The 15,890-nt window shown below is 55.0% G+C and overlaps 1 protein-coding gene across 2 annotated transcripts in view; it reads left to right on the plus strand.

Annotated features, from left to right (window-relative positions):
• Positions 1–15,444, plus strand: part of ENPEP (glutamyl aminopeptidase) — a 50,274-nt gene extending 34,830 nt beyond the window's left edge. The window contains exons 12-20 of one of the 2 annotated variants that reach the window (XM_006162248.2): positions 3,392–3,528; positions 3,634–3,689; positions 5,689–5,839; positions 7,288–7,361; positions 7,464–7,568; positions 7,653–7,823; positions 10,908–11,048; positions 13,389–13,467; positions 14,715–15,443. In XM_006162248.2, coding sequence (XP_006162310.1) covers positions 3,392–3,528; positions 3,634–3,689; positions 5,689–5,839; positions 7,288–7,361; positions 7,464–7,568; positions 7,653–7,823; positions 10,908–11,048; positions 13,389–13,467; positions 14,715–14,867 — 1,067 coding nt within the window. In that variant the 3' untranslated portion in view covers positions 14,868–15,443. Of the gene's footprint in view, positions 1–3,391; positions 3,529–3,633; positions 3,690–5,688; positions 5,840–7,287; positions 7,362–7,463; positions 7,569–7,652; positions 7,824–10,907; positions 11,049–13,388; positions 13,468–14,714 lie in introns of both variants that reach the window. The other variant, XM_006162249.2, reaches the window with a different exon arrangement.
• Positions 15,445–15,890: the final 446 nt, after the last annotated feature.

Consider the following 15,890-nt stretch of genomic DNA (forward strand, 5'->3'; position numbering starts at 1 on the left):
CCCAGCGGGGAAGCCAGCACGGCGGGCGCCCTCTGGGGCGACTGCAGCTCTCGAGTCTGGCTCTTGGCCTGGTATGCATGGGAGCTTCTCAGGCCGGCCCTCCGGCCACAGCTGCGCCCAGGGGTTGTTGACAATTTTGCCACAAATGACTAGCCGGTCCACCTCCCAGGGCTCCTGCAAGCCTCCCTCCCAGAGACTGAGATTGCGTTCTTGGGCCCCAACCTCCAAAACGCACCCTACTCGAATTGCTTAGTTCTCCAATAACGTTTGTGTCGTTACTGAAAAGCACGGGTCTCGCGACTCCGGCCATCCTACACTGAAGTGATGCACGAACTTGAATGCGGCGTGAGCTCTGCCGTGGGCGCGGTTACAGTAGCCAGCTTGGACGGTTCGTGCGGCACCGTGCGTACGTGCCGTGGAGAGGTTCCTCCTCGGGGCCGCGGGCCCGCTGCGGTTCCGTGTAGGAGACAGCATCGCCAGAGAACTGCCGTTCATGCTGTTACTGATCTAGGGTTGGAATTAAATAGCCTTTGGGTGAAATTTTGAAAAAGTAATTCATGATCAGTCTTCTCTACCATCTAGACAAATAGTAAAAGATTAAAAAAGAATTTCCTAGGCAAGCCTCTTAGCCAGAGACAGCTCGTTCAATGTATTTATGCACGCACCGGCCAGACACAGAGTAAGACAGTGCGTACACTCAGTGTCGCGTGCTCGGTAGGCTCACCTTCTCAAGTCTGCAGATGAAACTGTAAGGCACGACCCAACCCATTTCAGGTGAGTCAGGCTCTGCAGGCCTAACGGGAATAACACCACGATGAGTTTCCCCATCCGTGCCCGCGGAGGACACGTGTGCACACCCACACACACGCAGAGACTAACACAGCTTTGCTGCCATGGTCATTTTTATGTTCTTTATTTTTAAAACTTCCCAAGTGTTCCATGAAGAACAAGTAACAGCGCTTGAGTGGGGAGGTGGGTTCTAACAGGGCAGTCGGGCGCCCCTGCCCCACGTGCCTGGAACGCGTGTCCAGCTGGGCTCCGCCCTCCGTGGTGCAAGCAGCCTGGCAGTGGCGATGGCTCGGGAAGTAGCCCGTGGGTGGACTGCCCTCAGTGGGGATGTCCTGGGTCTCAGCCTGAGGGCTGACAGCTGACCCAGGGACGGCGTGAGGGTCAGCAGGGTGTGGGCAGGCTGCCCCGCGCTGTCCTGCGTGCTCCGCCGTCCATGGTGCTGGCGGACCCTCCTCTGGGAGGTGGTGACCACCTGCTGACATACGGTACTGCGTAGCTAGGGGCCGACACACTACCTGTGTTAACTCCTTTAATCCTCAGAGCAGCCCTGGGGGGGCTGTATTCCCCATGCCCCATGGAGAAGGACACGGATAGGTCACATGATCGGGCCAAGGTCACACGGCGAGGAAGTCATGAAGCTAATTCCAGCCTCGGTCTGTCAAACTCGAAGCCCACACTCCTGCAGCATGTGGCCCTGTGGGGCGAGACACTCCCCCGGGATCAGCCCTGTCACCAGCTTGTCCACGGCCGAGTGACGGTGGGGAGGAGGGCTGTGCTGAGGGGAGGCTGACAGTCTGAAAGCTGCCTGCGTGTCGTCTTGGAGAGCTGGCTCTTCTAGTGAGAAAACCTGTGTGTCTCCAAGCGCTTCCAGGCCTCGCAACCGCTTCCCGAGCTCAGACCCTCTCTCCTCCCTCTCTTCCTCTTCTCTGTTAGCAAGCCCATTTTTCACACATGAAGGCCTTCCCACTCCCCGCGTGGGCATCCGGCATGGAGGTGGACACAGCTCGGTCTCTGCTCCCCGTGACGCCCGTGACACGCCTCCTCTGCCGCTTCCACCAGCCCGGGTGTATTACCACGGCCAATCTGGACGAAACGCCTAGCCTCTGCATTCTCCCCCAGAATACCCCACACTGCTATTGACGTCACCTTCCTACAGAACCGGCCTGAGCTTGCCGGAAACCTTCACTCTCAGGCCAGCCCGTGGTGTGGGGCAAAGACAGAACCTACACGGCTAACCAGCTGGTTCAAGTCCCGAACCCAGCAGCTTGAGAAACACACTGGGCAGGACCAGCAGATGGCATAATGGTTACGTCACTGGACTCCCACACAGTCAACCACAGTTCAAGTCCTGGACCCAGTGGCTTAAAACGTATGCTGTGCATGTCCAAAATCCTGGGAGGAGATGGAGAAGGGATTGCAGCGTGGCCATCCCTCTGGGGGATGCTTTCTCACTTTCTGTCTCTGTCTCTCTGGCAAGTGCACACCCTTTTAGAAAAAGTCTAAAGAAAAAGAAAAAAAGAAACGTCATGTGTGCACGAGTGCTCAGAAGCACGAGGATGCGGAGATTGTGGTGAGAGCTCTCCCACGGAGTGTCCTCTGTCCAGCGCTCCGATTCTCCGGAGTGGACACGTCCTCTGGCAAATGAAAAACCAAACCCCAAATTGTCCCTGCGTTCCCTCCTCTCAGAAGATGGGTCCTTTCCGGTGAAGCCCTGGCCTTTGATTTTACTCCATCACCTCCACACCGTAATGACCAAAACCTCCTCAGAGTCCCGCGGGTCCTGAGCGCTCTTGTCCTTGTCATCGCTCGAGTCGTCACTGTCCGTGCAGGTCACAGTGCGTGAGCCACAGTCAGACAGGCCCTTCGGTGTGCATGTCCCCAAATCCGTCCCTCCCATTCTGGCCTCTGTGATCTCTATACCAGAGCCCTGTGTAAATATCGGATGCTACTTTAGAAAGACCGTTAATTTTGGAAATCCACTGATGAGAAGACATCGTATGAAAAGTCTAAGTGAAAAGTAGCAGGCCCCCGTGGAGATGCGAGGGCCAGGAAGAGCCGTTCGGCGTGGACTGCAGTCAGGAGGCCGCGGCAGGGTCGGCTCGCAGGCTGTCCTTGTGGGTCCCAGCCGTACTGGGCTCAGGTCACTGTTCTGCTCAGCTGTGGCCATTTCCGCCAACCTGCATGCTGACGTGACACATGCACGCTGTGGCCAGTGCTTACCTGGGTGTCCCCCCAGGCTGCCCTGTGAATACCCTCTGCGTAATCGCTCCGGTGTGATTCGGAATCCGGGAGCTTTCCTGCAGTGTGGACTTCTCTGTCTGCAGGCACCGTCTTCTTTCACGAAGGACCGACCGGTCGGCCTCGAGTCATCTTGCCCGCGTGGCGAGCTCTGTCCGTGAGGCGCGGAGGGCACGAGTCCCGGGACGCGCATCCCCACCGCGGCCTTCTCTCCAGCTCACCCACTGCGGCGCCGGCCGGGGCGAGCCCCAGGGCCGAGCCGGGCTCAGGCCTCGGGTTTGCCTGGCGTCCTCACTCCCTCTGCCCCGGGTTGAGCTGCACTCACAGTGCCTGGGGTCTCTCATCAGCGCTTGTTCCCTCACAGGGCTCGCTTTGCCGTCCTCCAGCACTAGCGGGAATGGTCTTCTCAAAATAAACCCGGATCACATTGGGTTCTACCGTGTCAACTACGAGCCAGAGACGTGGGACTCCATAGCTGCACGTCTGCTCTCCAACCACAAGGTGAGCTGCTGGAGCCGTCCTCCTGCACTAAGAACAGCGCTGGGGCCTTGTCCTGCCACCCGCCCCACTCACGCCGTGTCTGAACTCGTTGCCCTCCTCTTCTAGGACTTCTCTTCCGCAGACCGTGCCAGTCTTATTGACGACGCTTTTGCTTTGGCGAGGTGAGTTTGGGAAGAGCTTGGCCACCAACAGCATGGGGTTGGCACGGAACCATCCCCGGGTGAATCGCCTTAACTTAAAGTGTCCGGATCCACTATTTACAACACTACTGCTTCTCTCTTATTATTTTTAAAATAGTCTTCTTCTTCTTCTTTTAGCTTTATTTATTTTTATTTGACCAGAGAGGGACTGAGAGAGAGAGAGAAAGAGAGAGAGAGAGAGAGAAACATGCCGGGTCCAGGACTCGAACCATAGTCGGCCATGTGGGAGTCCAGTGCCTTAACCACCACTCCACCTGCCAGCCCCATTACTGCTTCTCTTAACGTTCTTTGTGAAAGGCCGAGTGAGCCTCGGGGACAAAGCACGGACGCCAGCCCCACTGTGTGCACAGACCCTCCCACCCTGTGGCCAGTGGTGTGTGCCTGAATAAGAGTCCCCAACCACGCGTTGCAGTAATTCAGGCTGAAGCCAAACCTGGCGTGAGGCTTTGTGGCCTAACTGTTGAGCCTTGCTCAGGTCGCTGGGATGAGGCGAGGGAGCTGTGGTGCCCTGGAGCTGATGAGCACTCAGGTGCCAGGTGGGAATTCCCTGCAGGGGAGGGACCGCACTCGCAGGGTAACTCACTGGGGTGCAGCCGCCGTGTGGCACATCTTCCTGTGGTCAGCCGCCGTGACAACAGCATCTGGGAGGGATGCCACGTCACAGGAGCTGGGGACACCGTGGTTCTACCTCCCTGGCTGCAGAGCTGAACGAGACTGCACTCCTCGGGGGCCTCTGGCAGGCCCCGTGGTGCGGCTAGATGGCTCTCCTAGGCCCTATATTCCTCTGCTTTAACATGCTGCTGTTGTCCAAGGGCATGTGCACTTGTGCATGGGAGACAGAGTCCCTTGCTCCAGCTCTCCTCCCCTAGGAAGGTACACTCGTGCCCAGGTGTTTTTCAGGCCCCTGGGGCTGGAACTGAACGGGCAGTCGGCGGCGTGGGCTCTGGTCCTGACGCATGGTGCTTACCCAGGGTGCTCTGGGGCTGGTCCTCACAGCTTCTTACTGACAACGTTCTAGACCGGGCCTCGCTGGCGCGGTGCTCTGGCTCAGCCTCTGGAAGTGGCTGGGATGGCAGGCACACTGCCTCCTCGCCTGATGTTTCGGGGCAGGGCAGAGACCAGATGCGGCGTCCCATGTGGCCTTGGGCTGCCAAGTAGGCTGTGTCGGGCTGATGAGCTGTGTCACCGTCATGCTAGGGTTCCTGAGGGCACCTAGGCCGGCTCCTGACCCTCTTATCTCTCTCTCTCTCTGTCTCTCTCTGGAGAGCGTGCATGCCATATAGCAAAATAGAAGAAGAAGAAAACACAAACAAATGAACTAAAAATAAAAGATTCCTTTGAAAGGAGAAGAAACTGGATTGTTGAAACTTTGGAATGTCAATAGTGTCTTAAAATTTTGTAAAAGAGAAAAATCCATTTTTATTTTTGAAATTAAAAAAAAAAACCACCGTGGTCAGCCACATGGGCGTGCAGTGCCCTAACCACCACGCTGCCCACTGGCCCGAATCCGTGTTTATCTGGGAAGATTACTGAGATTTCCAGGAACTGCGTTAGCAGGAGGTGCTATGAAGGAACATGTGGGTTCAGCTCGGACATCCCGCTTGGCGAGGTTCCTCTATTTCCCCTTCACAGACAGATGTGTGTCCTTTCTGTAACTCGCAGTGACCAGGGGGAGGGCTGTGTCCCCACCAGCTTGTGGCCCCAGAATTTAAAGTCCCCACCTGCCAGTATTAACTGCTCGCTGCCTGGCTCTGGCTCCTGTCCCATCCGACCTCGGCCCCAGTCGTGTTCCCAAAGCGTCTCTGGCCTGCTGCCCTTTGGCCGCAGGAGTAGCGGCACCTACCCGTCCCTGGCAGTGGTTCGGGTCCCTACCCGGCTTCCTCACTCGGTCGCTGCGAGACCTTCCGGGGCTGAACCGAGAAGCAGGGTTTCCACTCCCAGCCGTGCTTCCTCTCCTCAGAGCTCAGCTTCTGAACTACAAGGCCGCGCTGAACCTGACCAGGTACCTCAGCAAAGAGGAGGACTTCCTGCCCTGGCAGAGAGCCATCTCAGCTGTCACCTACATCGTTAGCATGTTCGAGGACGACCCAGAGCTGTACCCGGTGGTCGAGGTACGGGCCGGCGCTCCGCTGTGGGCCAGGGTGCTTCTGAGAGGGGGGCCCGGGACACCAAGCCACCACCCGCATCGTGAAACTGCAGGGAAGTGCAGCGTCTAGGCTACTCAGGGCAAAGAGGCGCTTTTTCAGGGTGAGGTTCCGTGCCCCACTCACAGGGGTACAGGAGGATTACGAGAAGTTCAATACACTTTATTTAAACTCTGCCACAGTTTAAATGGTAATACTAAGTAGAGTCTGTTATTTTAAAGAATTCTTTATTTTATTAGTAGTGTCATTATCTTAATTTGCTACAGGGCATGTGAGTTCACCAGAGACACAGAGGGAGAAAGGGGAAGAAGGAAGCACCCAGGTCTGGGATTCGAAGATACTCCATCTGGTGGGAGCCCAGCACCTTTTAACCACCACACCACCTGCCGGCCCCCCTATTTTTAATGGAATGTTCTATGTTAAAATGAATTTATTCGTACCAAAATACATTACATGTCTATACTCTGCTTGCAGTTATTTTCACATGATGGTTTTATTATGAGATAGTCATTCTTTTTAAAACATTTATTGATCTATTTACCTGTTGTGGTTTTAGCGCTGCCAGGTCTGGGATTTGAACCGCAGTCAGTCATGTGGGAGTTCAGCACTTCAATCACTATGCCACCTGCTGCTCCCACGCGAGAGTTATTCGAGATGTTTTACTTGGTTTTATATTTCTCTAACATTTCAGCAGAACCCTTGTCATTGTTTTATGAATTTTGCCAGAGGTGGTGTTTGCTCGCTGACTGAGAAAATCACAGAGAGGGGAAGGAAGCACCCCACAGGGATGGCCATGCTGCAATCCCTTCTCCACCGTCTCTCTCTGCTGTTGGGGTTCTAGGCACATGCCCCTGGCATGTTTTCTGAGCCGCTGGGTCTGGGCATGGGGGATTCAGCTGCCTTTAACCACCATGCCGTCGGCTGGACCCAGGGCCCTGGCAATTTTAAACAAATTCTGAACCCAAACCTTTACCTGTCCACCTATGAAGTGAAAGGCCGTGGGCAAATGATTTAATATTTGCAGGTCTTAATTTCCTTTGTACACAGAATGTCGGCACTTGTCTGATTGTGTGCACAGTAACAGTGAGACTCAAGGGACATGCCGCCCGTGGAAGGCACAGATTCCGTGGTTTCACTATCCGGCCACACTCGAACACTGCCCTTAGTGAGGGCGTGTAGGCGGCTGTGCTTCTTAAACCCACTAAGCAAGAGACGGGTGCTAAAAGCGGCTTAGCCAGCGTTTATAAAACATTACAGAAACATCAGGGTTGAAGCAAAGTACAACGCAGTAAAAAGACTCTCTAAGGGCAGGCCTGACGTTCTCTGAGCTAACAGGAAAAACAGATCCCATCGGGCTGTCGACTATGACAAGAGCGAATTGTTATCACTCACGGTGTACGATGCTTTTATTTCAGGAGTACTTCCGAGGTCAAGTGAAGAGCATTGCAGACTCTCTGGGATGGGAAGATACTGGAGACCACCTCACAAAGTTATTTTTCACCTTTTTTAAACCAATATTCACTTAACATTTGTGTGTTGAAGACGTGGGCAGCATGCTGATGGCGGCTCTGCGGGCCCGGCTGTGTTTCAGGTTGCTCCGAGCCTCCGTGCTGGGGCTGGCGTGCAAGATGGGGGACCCGGATGCCCTGAACAGCGCCTCCCAGTTATTCCAGGAGTGGCTCAACGGGACCAGGAGGTCAGTGTCACCTGGCTGTCACTTTTAGCCGCCTCTGACCTGAGAGCTGGTCACGCGGTCACTGAGACCGGCCTCTCCCCGCAGCCTGCCCGTGAACCTCAGGCTACTGGTGTACCGCTACGGGATGCAGAGCGCGGGTGATGAGCGGGCCTGGAACTACACGCTCCAGCGGTACCAGGAGACGGCGCTGGCCCAGGAGAAGGAGAAGCTGCTGTACGGGCTGGCGTCGGTGAGGAGCGTCACGCTCCTGGCCAGGTCAGCTGGGCCTGTCTTTCCCATATCGGAATGTTTTTTTTTTTTTAGAGAGGTTTGTGCTATAGGGGCAGAGAGAGACAGAGAGACAGAGAGACAGAAAGTGAGAAATCACCCCGCAGGGCGGATGGCCATGTCGCAGTCCCTTCTCCTCCATCCTCCGCTGCGCCTGTGCCCAGCCACGTGGCTTCAGCCTCACTCCGTGTCTCGTCGTGGGTCCGAGCTGCTTTCCTCGTTCGTTCACCCAGCTCTGGCCTCCTGCCCATGTACAGGCGTGTAGGCTGCAGGGACGAGAGGCACGGCGTGCGGTGGCCCCACGGGAGAAGGCCGCGGGGTGGCGTGGTGGCGTGCCAGGGACAGTCAGCTTTAGCACCCCTGACAGGTGCCTGGCTCACCTTAGGGCCATGTGTCGCCTCTGCTCTCGGCCAGGAGGTGCCCTTTGAGAGCTCGGTCACTGGACGTAGCTCTGGCCACCGTGCCGGCCCAGCACTTCCACGGTGTTGTGCCGATTGTCGGACGAGAGATTAGCAAGCACTTCTGATGCCGTAGTCAGACTCCAGGTGAAAGATGAATCGCTCAGTCCGGGGGCCCACGGCGGCGCTGTGTCCGGAAGGTCAGTGGTCTAGAGCGCGTCGAGGCGGCTCCCACAGCGTGAATACAGCTGCTGCCTCCTGCACCACCTACCGCAGAATAGCGTTCGTGGCCTTACCAAGGTCACCAAAGAGACAGCACCCGCATCTGAGCGCCTTCCTGCAACCGTCTACGCCTTCCTGAGCCGAATGACCAGAGCCGAAGCGGGGCTGGAGCCAGGCCAGGCTGCAGCGCGTCTCCCCGGAATTCCTTTCTTATCTGGAACATGACAGAGGAGGTCCACCCACAGAACTGCAAGTACAAAGAAAGCGTTGCGTTTTTATTCCTACCTGGCTGTTTCTAGGAGTCCTCAGGCCACGGGGTGACAAGCCAGTGACGTGGGAGCTGCCCACGTTGCCCGCTCTCGCCTGCCAGACTGGTGGTAAAGTCAGGGCTACGCCGGAACCTCCGCGGAAAGCGTCTCTTGGAGTGAAGGCTCTGTCACGTTCCTCTGGCAAGAAGATGCAGGTCCCTCCGCAGTGACCGGGGAAGAGAACCCGGCCCTCGTGGGCATGGCTTTGTGACATTTGTCCGTTTGGGTCCTGGGTCAGAGTCCACCGAGTCCTGCCCACGTCTACCTGCGGGAGCTCTGTCTGGCCCAGCGGTGACAGCGGTGGCCCCGGGCACTTGCTTCTCTCATAAAGGACTTGTGCGGTGTGACATTTGTCTTCCCGGAGTGCTGCGCTGCCACTGGGCTGGAAAAGCATCTAGGTCCTGTGCAGGACTCACCGGCACGAGGAGCCGAGAACACTGCTCTAGGCTGGGTGCCCTCGCCACACTGCCCTCCCGACCAGTTTGGCTCAGCGCAAAGGCAGACACGCCACGGCCCGTCTCGGCCTGCGGGGGTAGACTTTGCCATTTCTCACGTGGCTGGGGCTTTCCTTAGAGCTCGGGTCTCCCCGGTCTCACACAGCTTGACTCTTGATATTTGAATAAGAATATAAATGGGCCAATCCTGTAGCCTGGTGGCCAGGGCAGTCTGTTCCCACATGGCCGACCGGTTTGAATCCCAGCCCCGGTGACACATGCTGGGTGTGCGTGTGCCCGCCTTCCCACCCCCTCAGCACCCGCATCTGAGCGCAGCCTGACCACGCCTCACTGGGGAGCGTGCTCTCTCCTTCCTCCCTGTCTCTGTCTCCGGTGAGTGCACACTCTGGCATTTGCTAAAATCAATCAATCAATCAATAACCTAAGTAATTTCGGAATTGCTTTCCCTTGACGAAGGCTGACTAAAGCTGTCACAGCCGAGTCGAGCGTGGCCCCGTGTCCTCACAGTCGCCCTCTCTCTAAGATGGCGATGAGCCAGTGAGCAGGGAGCCAGCGGGCAGCTGGGCCTGGAGAGCAGGGATGCGTCCCACCTACGGGCGGCAGGCCGCTGTTCCGTCTTTCCAAGAGGTGTGTGCTCACCCAAGAGACAGAGACAGAGAGCGAGAAATCACCCCCAGGGGAATGGCCACACCGCATCCCTTCTCCTCCCGGGATGTTGGGCGAGAGTTTTAAGCTGCTGGGTCCGGGACTCAAACTGCAGTGGGCCACGTGGGAGTGCAGTGCTGTGTCCATTATGCTGACCGCCGGTCCCCAGTAGACATCTCTGTTGAGGTGTGCTCCTCAGGGTGAGTGTGCTGACCTGAAACCACCTCTGGAATAGCAGCACGCACTCATGAGGGCTTGGGCCGGAACCCTCTCTGTGCGGCCATGGCCGGGCTCCGTGCAACCTGCCCAGGAGCGGCCAGCCTCGGCTCCTGCTGGGCTGCGCTCGTGCCAGCTGATCTAACCACAGAGGTTACACTGGAAGGGCCTTTCTCTGCAGCTAGGCAAGAACAAGCCATCATTATTATTATTTGGGGAGGGGTTGCCAGAGGGCGTGCGCTGAGCAGACACAGAGGGAGAAAAGGGGGGAGGCGCCCTGCGATGGCGAGTGGCCATGTCGCAGTCTCACCTTCATTTCTGCACCCCGGTACGGTCCGGGCACAGGTGCATGGAGGAGTTCAAGACACCAGGGGTGGGGTTCCAGCCACGTAATTAGGCATGTGGGATCCAGCTCCCTAACCACTAGACCACAGGGCCAGCCCTTAACTCTTATCTTACAGAAAACAATATCTCTTGATTTACTGGCTCCTTTTTTTTTTTTTTTTGATTCAGTGAGGTAACAGATTAGTAAGTGCAGAGCTTCTACTCAATAAGTACTATCCTAAAAGATTAATATTTAAAATCTCTGTATTTAGTATTTTCGAAATAATGTATTTCTTTTAAATGTTCCTAAAATTTAATTTACTAGTCTTAAAATCATAAGTTGTTCTTTACAAACAGGTAAATACATCTACAGTTTTAAATTCTTGCATGACTTGTCAATCTAATTAATTGCATCACATTGGGACGGAATCTGTGCTGTGCGAGGATCAGCAGGGTGGACAAGGAGCAGTCTGTCTGAGCGTCCCTCCGTCTGACCTCTCGTAGGTACCTGGACCTGCTCAAGGACCCCACCCTCATCAAGACTCAGGACGTGTTCACCGTCATCCGCTACATCTCGTACAACAGCTACGGCAAGACCATGGCCTGGCACTGGGTGCAGCTCAACTGGGACTACCTCGTCGGCAGGTGGGAGGGCCGTGCTCGGCCTGCCTGTCCCCGTCGGGCCTGTGGGTGGCCTGTCCCCGTCCGGGCCTGTGGATCCTTTTCTCTTCGATCCCTTCCTCTGGGGTCTAGACAGTGTCTGAAATGGCATCTTGTTGGAAGTAACGGGTCAGGGTATTAATACTTCCTTCCAGAACAGCAGTGCGGGGTAATTTGAGGCACAGCCCCTCCTGGGTGTTACTGTTTCTAGATCTTCTGCAGACGGCTGGGATCTGGGGAGACTCTGAGTGGCATGATGTTTACCTTTGTTAAAACAAGTTAATATCATTCTGCCAGTTGTGCTAGCACCTAGCATGAGGCAGAAACTTACTTAGTTTTCAATGAATAGTTGACAAAAACTAAATGGGAATTTCTAGACTTAGGTTCAAATCAAAGCCCCCTATCTTTTTTTTTTTTAATTTCATTTCATTTTATTTATTATTATTGTTATTTTAAATTTGACCAAAGAGAGAGAGGGAAAGTGAGAGAGCAAGCTGTCAGGTCCAGGACTTGAACCACAGTCGACTACGTGGCAGTCCAGCGACGTAGCCATTACCCCATCTGCTGTTCCCAGGATGTGTTTATTTTTAAGATTTCTGGTAAACGTTGGAGAATTTCCATCCAGAAAATGTTACTAACAATTGCCTGTTTTCCAACCCTTTCCAACAGTTTTTTGCATACTTCTACACGTGCACGCTAATGGAATGGATGAAACTGGTAACTGTCTTAATGACAGATTTCACCTGGCAGGTTCCGCAGAGTACCTACTGCGTGCATCGTGCCTGGCCCGAGGGTCCGGAGTCTTCCTCCCTGAGCTGGGACTAGTGACAGACGCCTGCAGGAAGAGGCTGAGCATGCAGTAACCCTGTGACCAGTGCCATAGCGAGGCTCAGGGCGCCCTCTGGAGGTGGAGAGTGTGAAGGGCAAGGACCGCTTCCCTAAGGGAGTGAGGGCTGAGCTGAGGGAGGCCAGGAGCCCAGGGGGAGCGAGGGCGAGGGCTAGAATGGCTGTCAGGAAGAAGGGCAGATGAGCACCCAAGCTGCAGCATGTGACGATCTGGGCTCTCCTTCTAGAAGCAACAAAAGGGCACTAAGGGGTCTTCCGTCGGAAAGTGAAGTGCCTTGTTTTACTTTAAAGAAAGCAGAGGGGCGTGGGGAGTTCGTGACCCAGAGAGTCTCAGCACATGGGCCCCATTTCCTGAGCTGGGCTGCAAAGGGTGTGAGACCAACATTCTCTAAGGTCCCTGTGAAGGGACAGCCCCTTGGGGCTTGGCAGAAGGGTCTGAGCGGTTGGGGATTGGAGCCCGGAGGTGCACGGGTCCAGGGATGGCGGTACCAGAGGGTCAGATTGGATGGTGACCAATGACCCCAAGGATGGACTTAAACTCAGTGGCATCTGTGAGAGCAGTGGGCCCCGGACCCCGCACCCTGAAGGTCATGTGCCATGACATCATTTTATCTGTTTCCTTTTGCAACACGTTTCAGTCCATTCTGTGTCGCGAAGCAGAAACGCGTGACAGCGGGTCATTTATAAAGCACTACTAGGTGCGTGCCTGGTGGCTGGAACGGCCAGGGGTGTGGGCGAGTGTCCCCGCACGCCGGCCGAGGCCAGAAGGCCAGCGGGCTGCAGAAAGAGCTGGGGCACGCCTCCTCTTAACAGAGCCCGCTCTGGCGGGGCCTCGCCCGGCCCTCGGCCTCGCTAGTGCGGGCACCCTCCCTCCCGAGACGGTACAGCTCACACACCGGGCGGCACCCTCGTGCCAACACCCCTGCCGAGTGCCACCCTCACCATCATCTCACCAGGGCCCAGCTTCCCGCTTGCGAGTCCTTGGGGGACGCAGTGTGTGGGGGGCAGCACGCGCTCACCCCTGCACGAGCGTGCGGGCATACTCCCGCTTGGCCGGCCTGTCGGGTTGAGTCTGTCCACGGAAAGTACGGAAGTTACACTGTGGGATGATTTCAGGTTACGCAGGTTTTCTTTGATCCTTTTTCTTTAAATTGCCGGATGGTGGATGTCCCCGCTAGAGAGAGACAGAGAGTGACGAGAAGTGCCCCCGCACACACGTGTCACACGGCAACCTGCCTCCTTCCTTCACCCTTCAGGACGGTGGCCACGCCGCACACACCCACCGTGTTTTCCAGCTGCCAGGGCTGAGGTTCCAACCTCGGTCGGCCGTTTGGGATCTGGCTCCCAGGAGCCGGCCCTACAAGTGTTTCCTTACTTTGAAAATTACTTTTTAAAATGCACCAAGTGGAAATGAGCCGCCGGCATGCAGAGGAACGGCGAGGCTCCGGGCACTCACGCGCTCTCGCTGTGCGTCCTCAGGTACACGCTCAACGACCGGAACCTCGGCCGCATCGTCACCATCACAGAGCCCTTCAACACCGAGCTGCAGCTCTGGCAGGTGGGAAGGCGGTTTCCCCACAGTCGTCAGGGGGCAGGGGGCAGGTCTTCATTCCAGATGGACGTGGCACTTCTCCGCTCACATCATAGAAGACAACGAGGAGGAAATCATTCTTTGTGCTTTTGCTTGTGTTCTAATTGTATGCTCACATTTAAGGCTTAGCACCTAAGGTTGCCAGGAAAGTCATGACACACTTTTTGCACAATGACCTAACACTTAGCTGATCAGTACAGGGGAACTGCAAAATGTTGGTGGAAAATGGAATTAAAGGGACCAGCAGTTGGTGTGATGGCTATGTCACTGGATTCCCATGTAGTTGACCGTGGTTTGAGTCCCAGACCCGGTGGCTTAAACTCACACCAGGCACGTGTGCGTGTGTGCCCAAGATCCTGAGAGGAGAATGGAGGAGAAGAGATTGCGACGTGGTCATTCCCCCCGGGGGATGATTTCTCGCTTTCTGTCTCTCTGTCTGTCTCTGTCTGTCTGGCGAGTGCATGCGCCCTGTAGCAAAAACCTCTCCAAAAAAAAAATTTTTTTTGCACTTATTTGGGTGCAAAAAAATTTTGAAATTCATGTGTATTTTCATAATATACATTTCCCATGAACTTTTTGAAGCTCCCTTATATAGTGAAGTGATAAATAATTCTATCTGATAAAATAAACACCTATCATTTTCTAAACTGAAAAAGATTTGAATGATCAAGAAACAAAGTTTAAAAGCTGAGAGAGGGGAGGCCCTGGGGCCTGGAAGTTGCCTTGCAGGTCACCGAAGCACCAGTTTCTCTCTTCCTGAGACTCAGATGGCCAAGATTTTATTCCCGTCAGAATTCATAGTGTTGGAATTTCAGAACTAGCCCCAAAGTTTTCGGGGATCTCGATTTCCAGGGCATGGTGGGGTGGGAGGCATCCCTTAGCGTTGGGCAGGTAGGGGGCCCATCTGAGTTACATGCTGGAACATTAAGAGTCTTCTGGATATTAAGAAACCACATATTCTGGTTTTTAAAATAACAATATCGTGCTTGAGTTTTAGGGTCCAGTTAGTCAGATTTCCTTATGACTGCTCAATAGTGACTGAAATGTACCGAAAAGGCGGGGAGAGTCGTCCTGCCCCCCGCCCCATTTCCCAGGGAGCCCGCAGGGGCACAGACAGGCAGAGCTCGGGCCAGGCGGTGACGCGGGCGCCGGACCCCAGCCGTCCTCGGAGCCCTGCGGCGTGGACGACTTCCTGCCGTTCCTCTCTCTTCCAGATGGAGAGCTTTTTCGCAAAATACCCAGAGGCTGGCGCAGGAGAAACACCCAGGCAGCAGGTGCTGGAGACGGTGAGGAACAACATCGCGTGGCTGGCACGGAACAGAGCCGCCATCCGGGAGTGGTTTCTGGACTGGCGCCAGGACGGCTGAAGCCCGAGGCCGCGGACTCCGCTCCTCCTCTGCCTTCCCCGGGTGCGGAGCGGCGCGCACCACCCTCTGATCGCCGCTCGGTTATGGCGCGAGTACTCACCGAGTATTGAATGTGCTCAGGGATTTATTCTAAGTGCGCTTCATAGGAGATTCTTTACCAATCGGAGAGAATTTGATAGCCATTTTAGTGTCTTTAAATATCATCCTTTGTATCTTAAATCTGTGAAAATAGAACAATTTGGTCTCAGCTTTACATTTTTAGCACCAAGGAAGCACCACTTAATCTTCTTCCTTGATTGATTTTCGAAGTTTAAATACCAGTACTTGGGGGACCAATATCGCCACCTGAATCTTTACTTTATTATTCAGAATTTCACCTCCCGAAAATCATTTTATTCACTTCTGTCTCACTGCGGTAAGCCCTACCAAAGGAGCCCGGGCTCACATTCTCCTTGAGGACCGCACGAGTTAGCCAAAGACACGGCAAGCGGGTGTCTTTCCTCTCGGAACACCAACAGAACTCTCCTTTCCTTTTTAAAATAAACTTAATGATTACCTTGAAACAATCGTGTTTTCCAGTGCCCCTTTACTCTTGAATAAAAATGATCGCAGCGTCCCCGATGGTTCCGCGCAGTGCGGATACGAATGCAGAGCTCAGCCCTCCCCTGGCCGGGGCCTCCTACCTGGCTCCTTTCCTGACAAACCGCGTTCAAATAAGCCATGAAATCACAGGGGCGGAGAGCTAACTCTGCTGCATGGATTCGAAAGGCAAAACAGCTGAATAATTGGCAGCTGTTCTGGAAAGAGAAAGGGCAGATTATTCCATAAAATAAGTGGAATTAGAACTTAGATTTGGCCTCACCTCGCAATCGAAGTGTGAAAGGGCTCCCCCAGGTGTCCTGCGCGTGGCTCTGTACACCGCGGGCGTGCCCACCTCCAGGTCGGTTCTGTGTGTGAGCCTCAACCCTGCCCGTACAGACAGCACTGAGCACGCTGACATACGCCCCTCAGTCAGAGACACCG

Source organism: Tupaia chinensis, unplaced genomic scaffold (genome assembly GCF_000334495.1).
Source record: "Tupaia chinensis unplaced genomic scaffold, TupChi_1.0 Scaffold139767_1, whole genome shotgun sequence".
Classification (NCBI taxonomy): domain Eukaryota; kingdom Metazoa; phylum Chordata; class Mammalia; order Scandentia; family Tupaiidae; genus Tupaia; species Tupaia belangeri.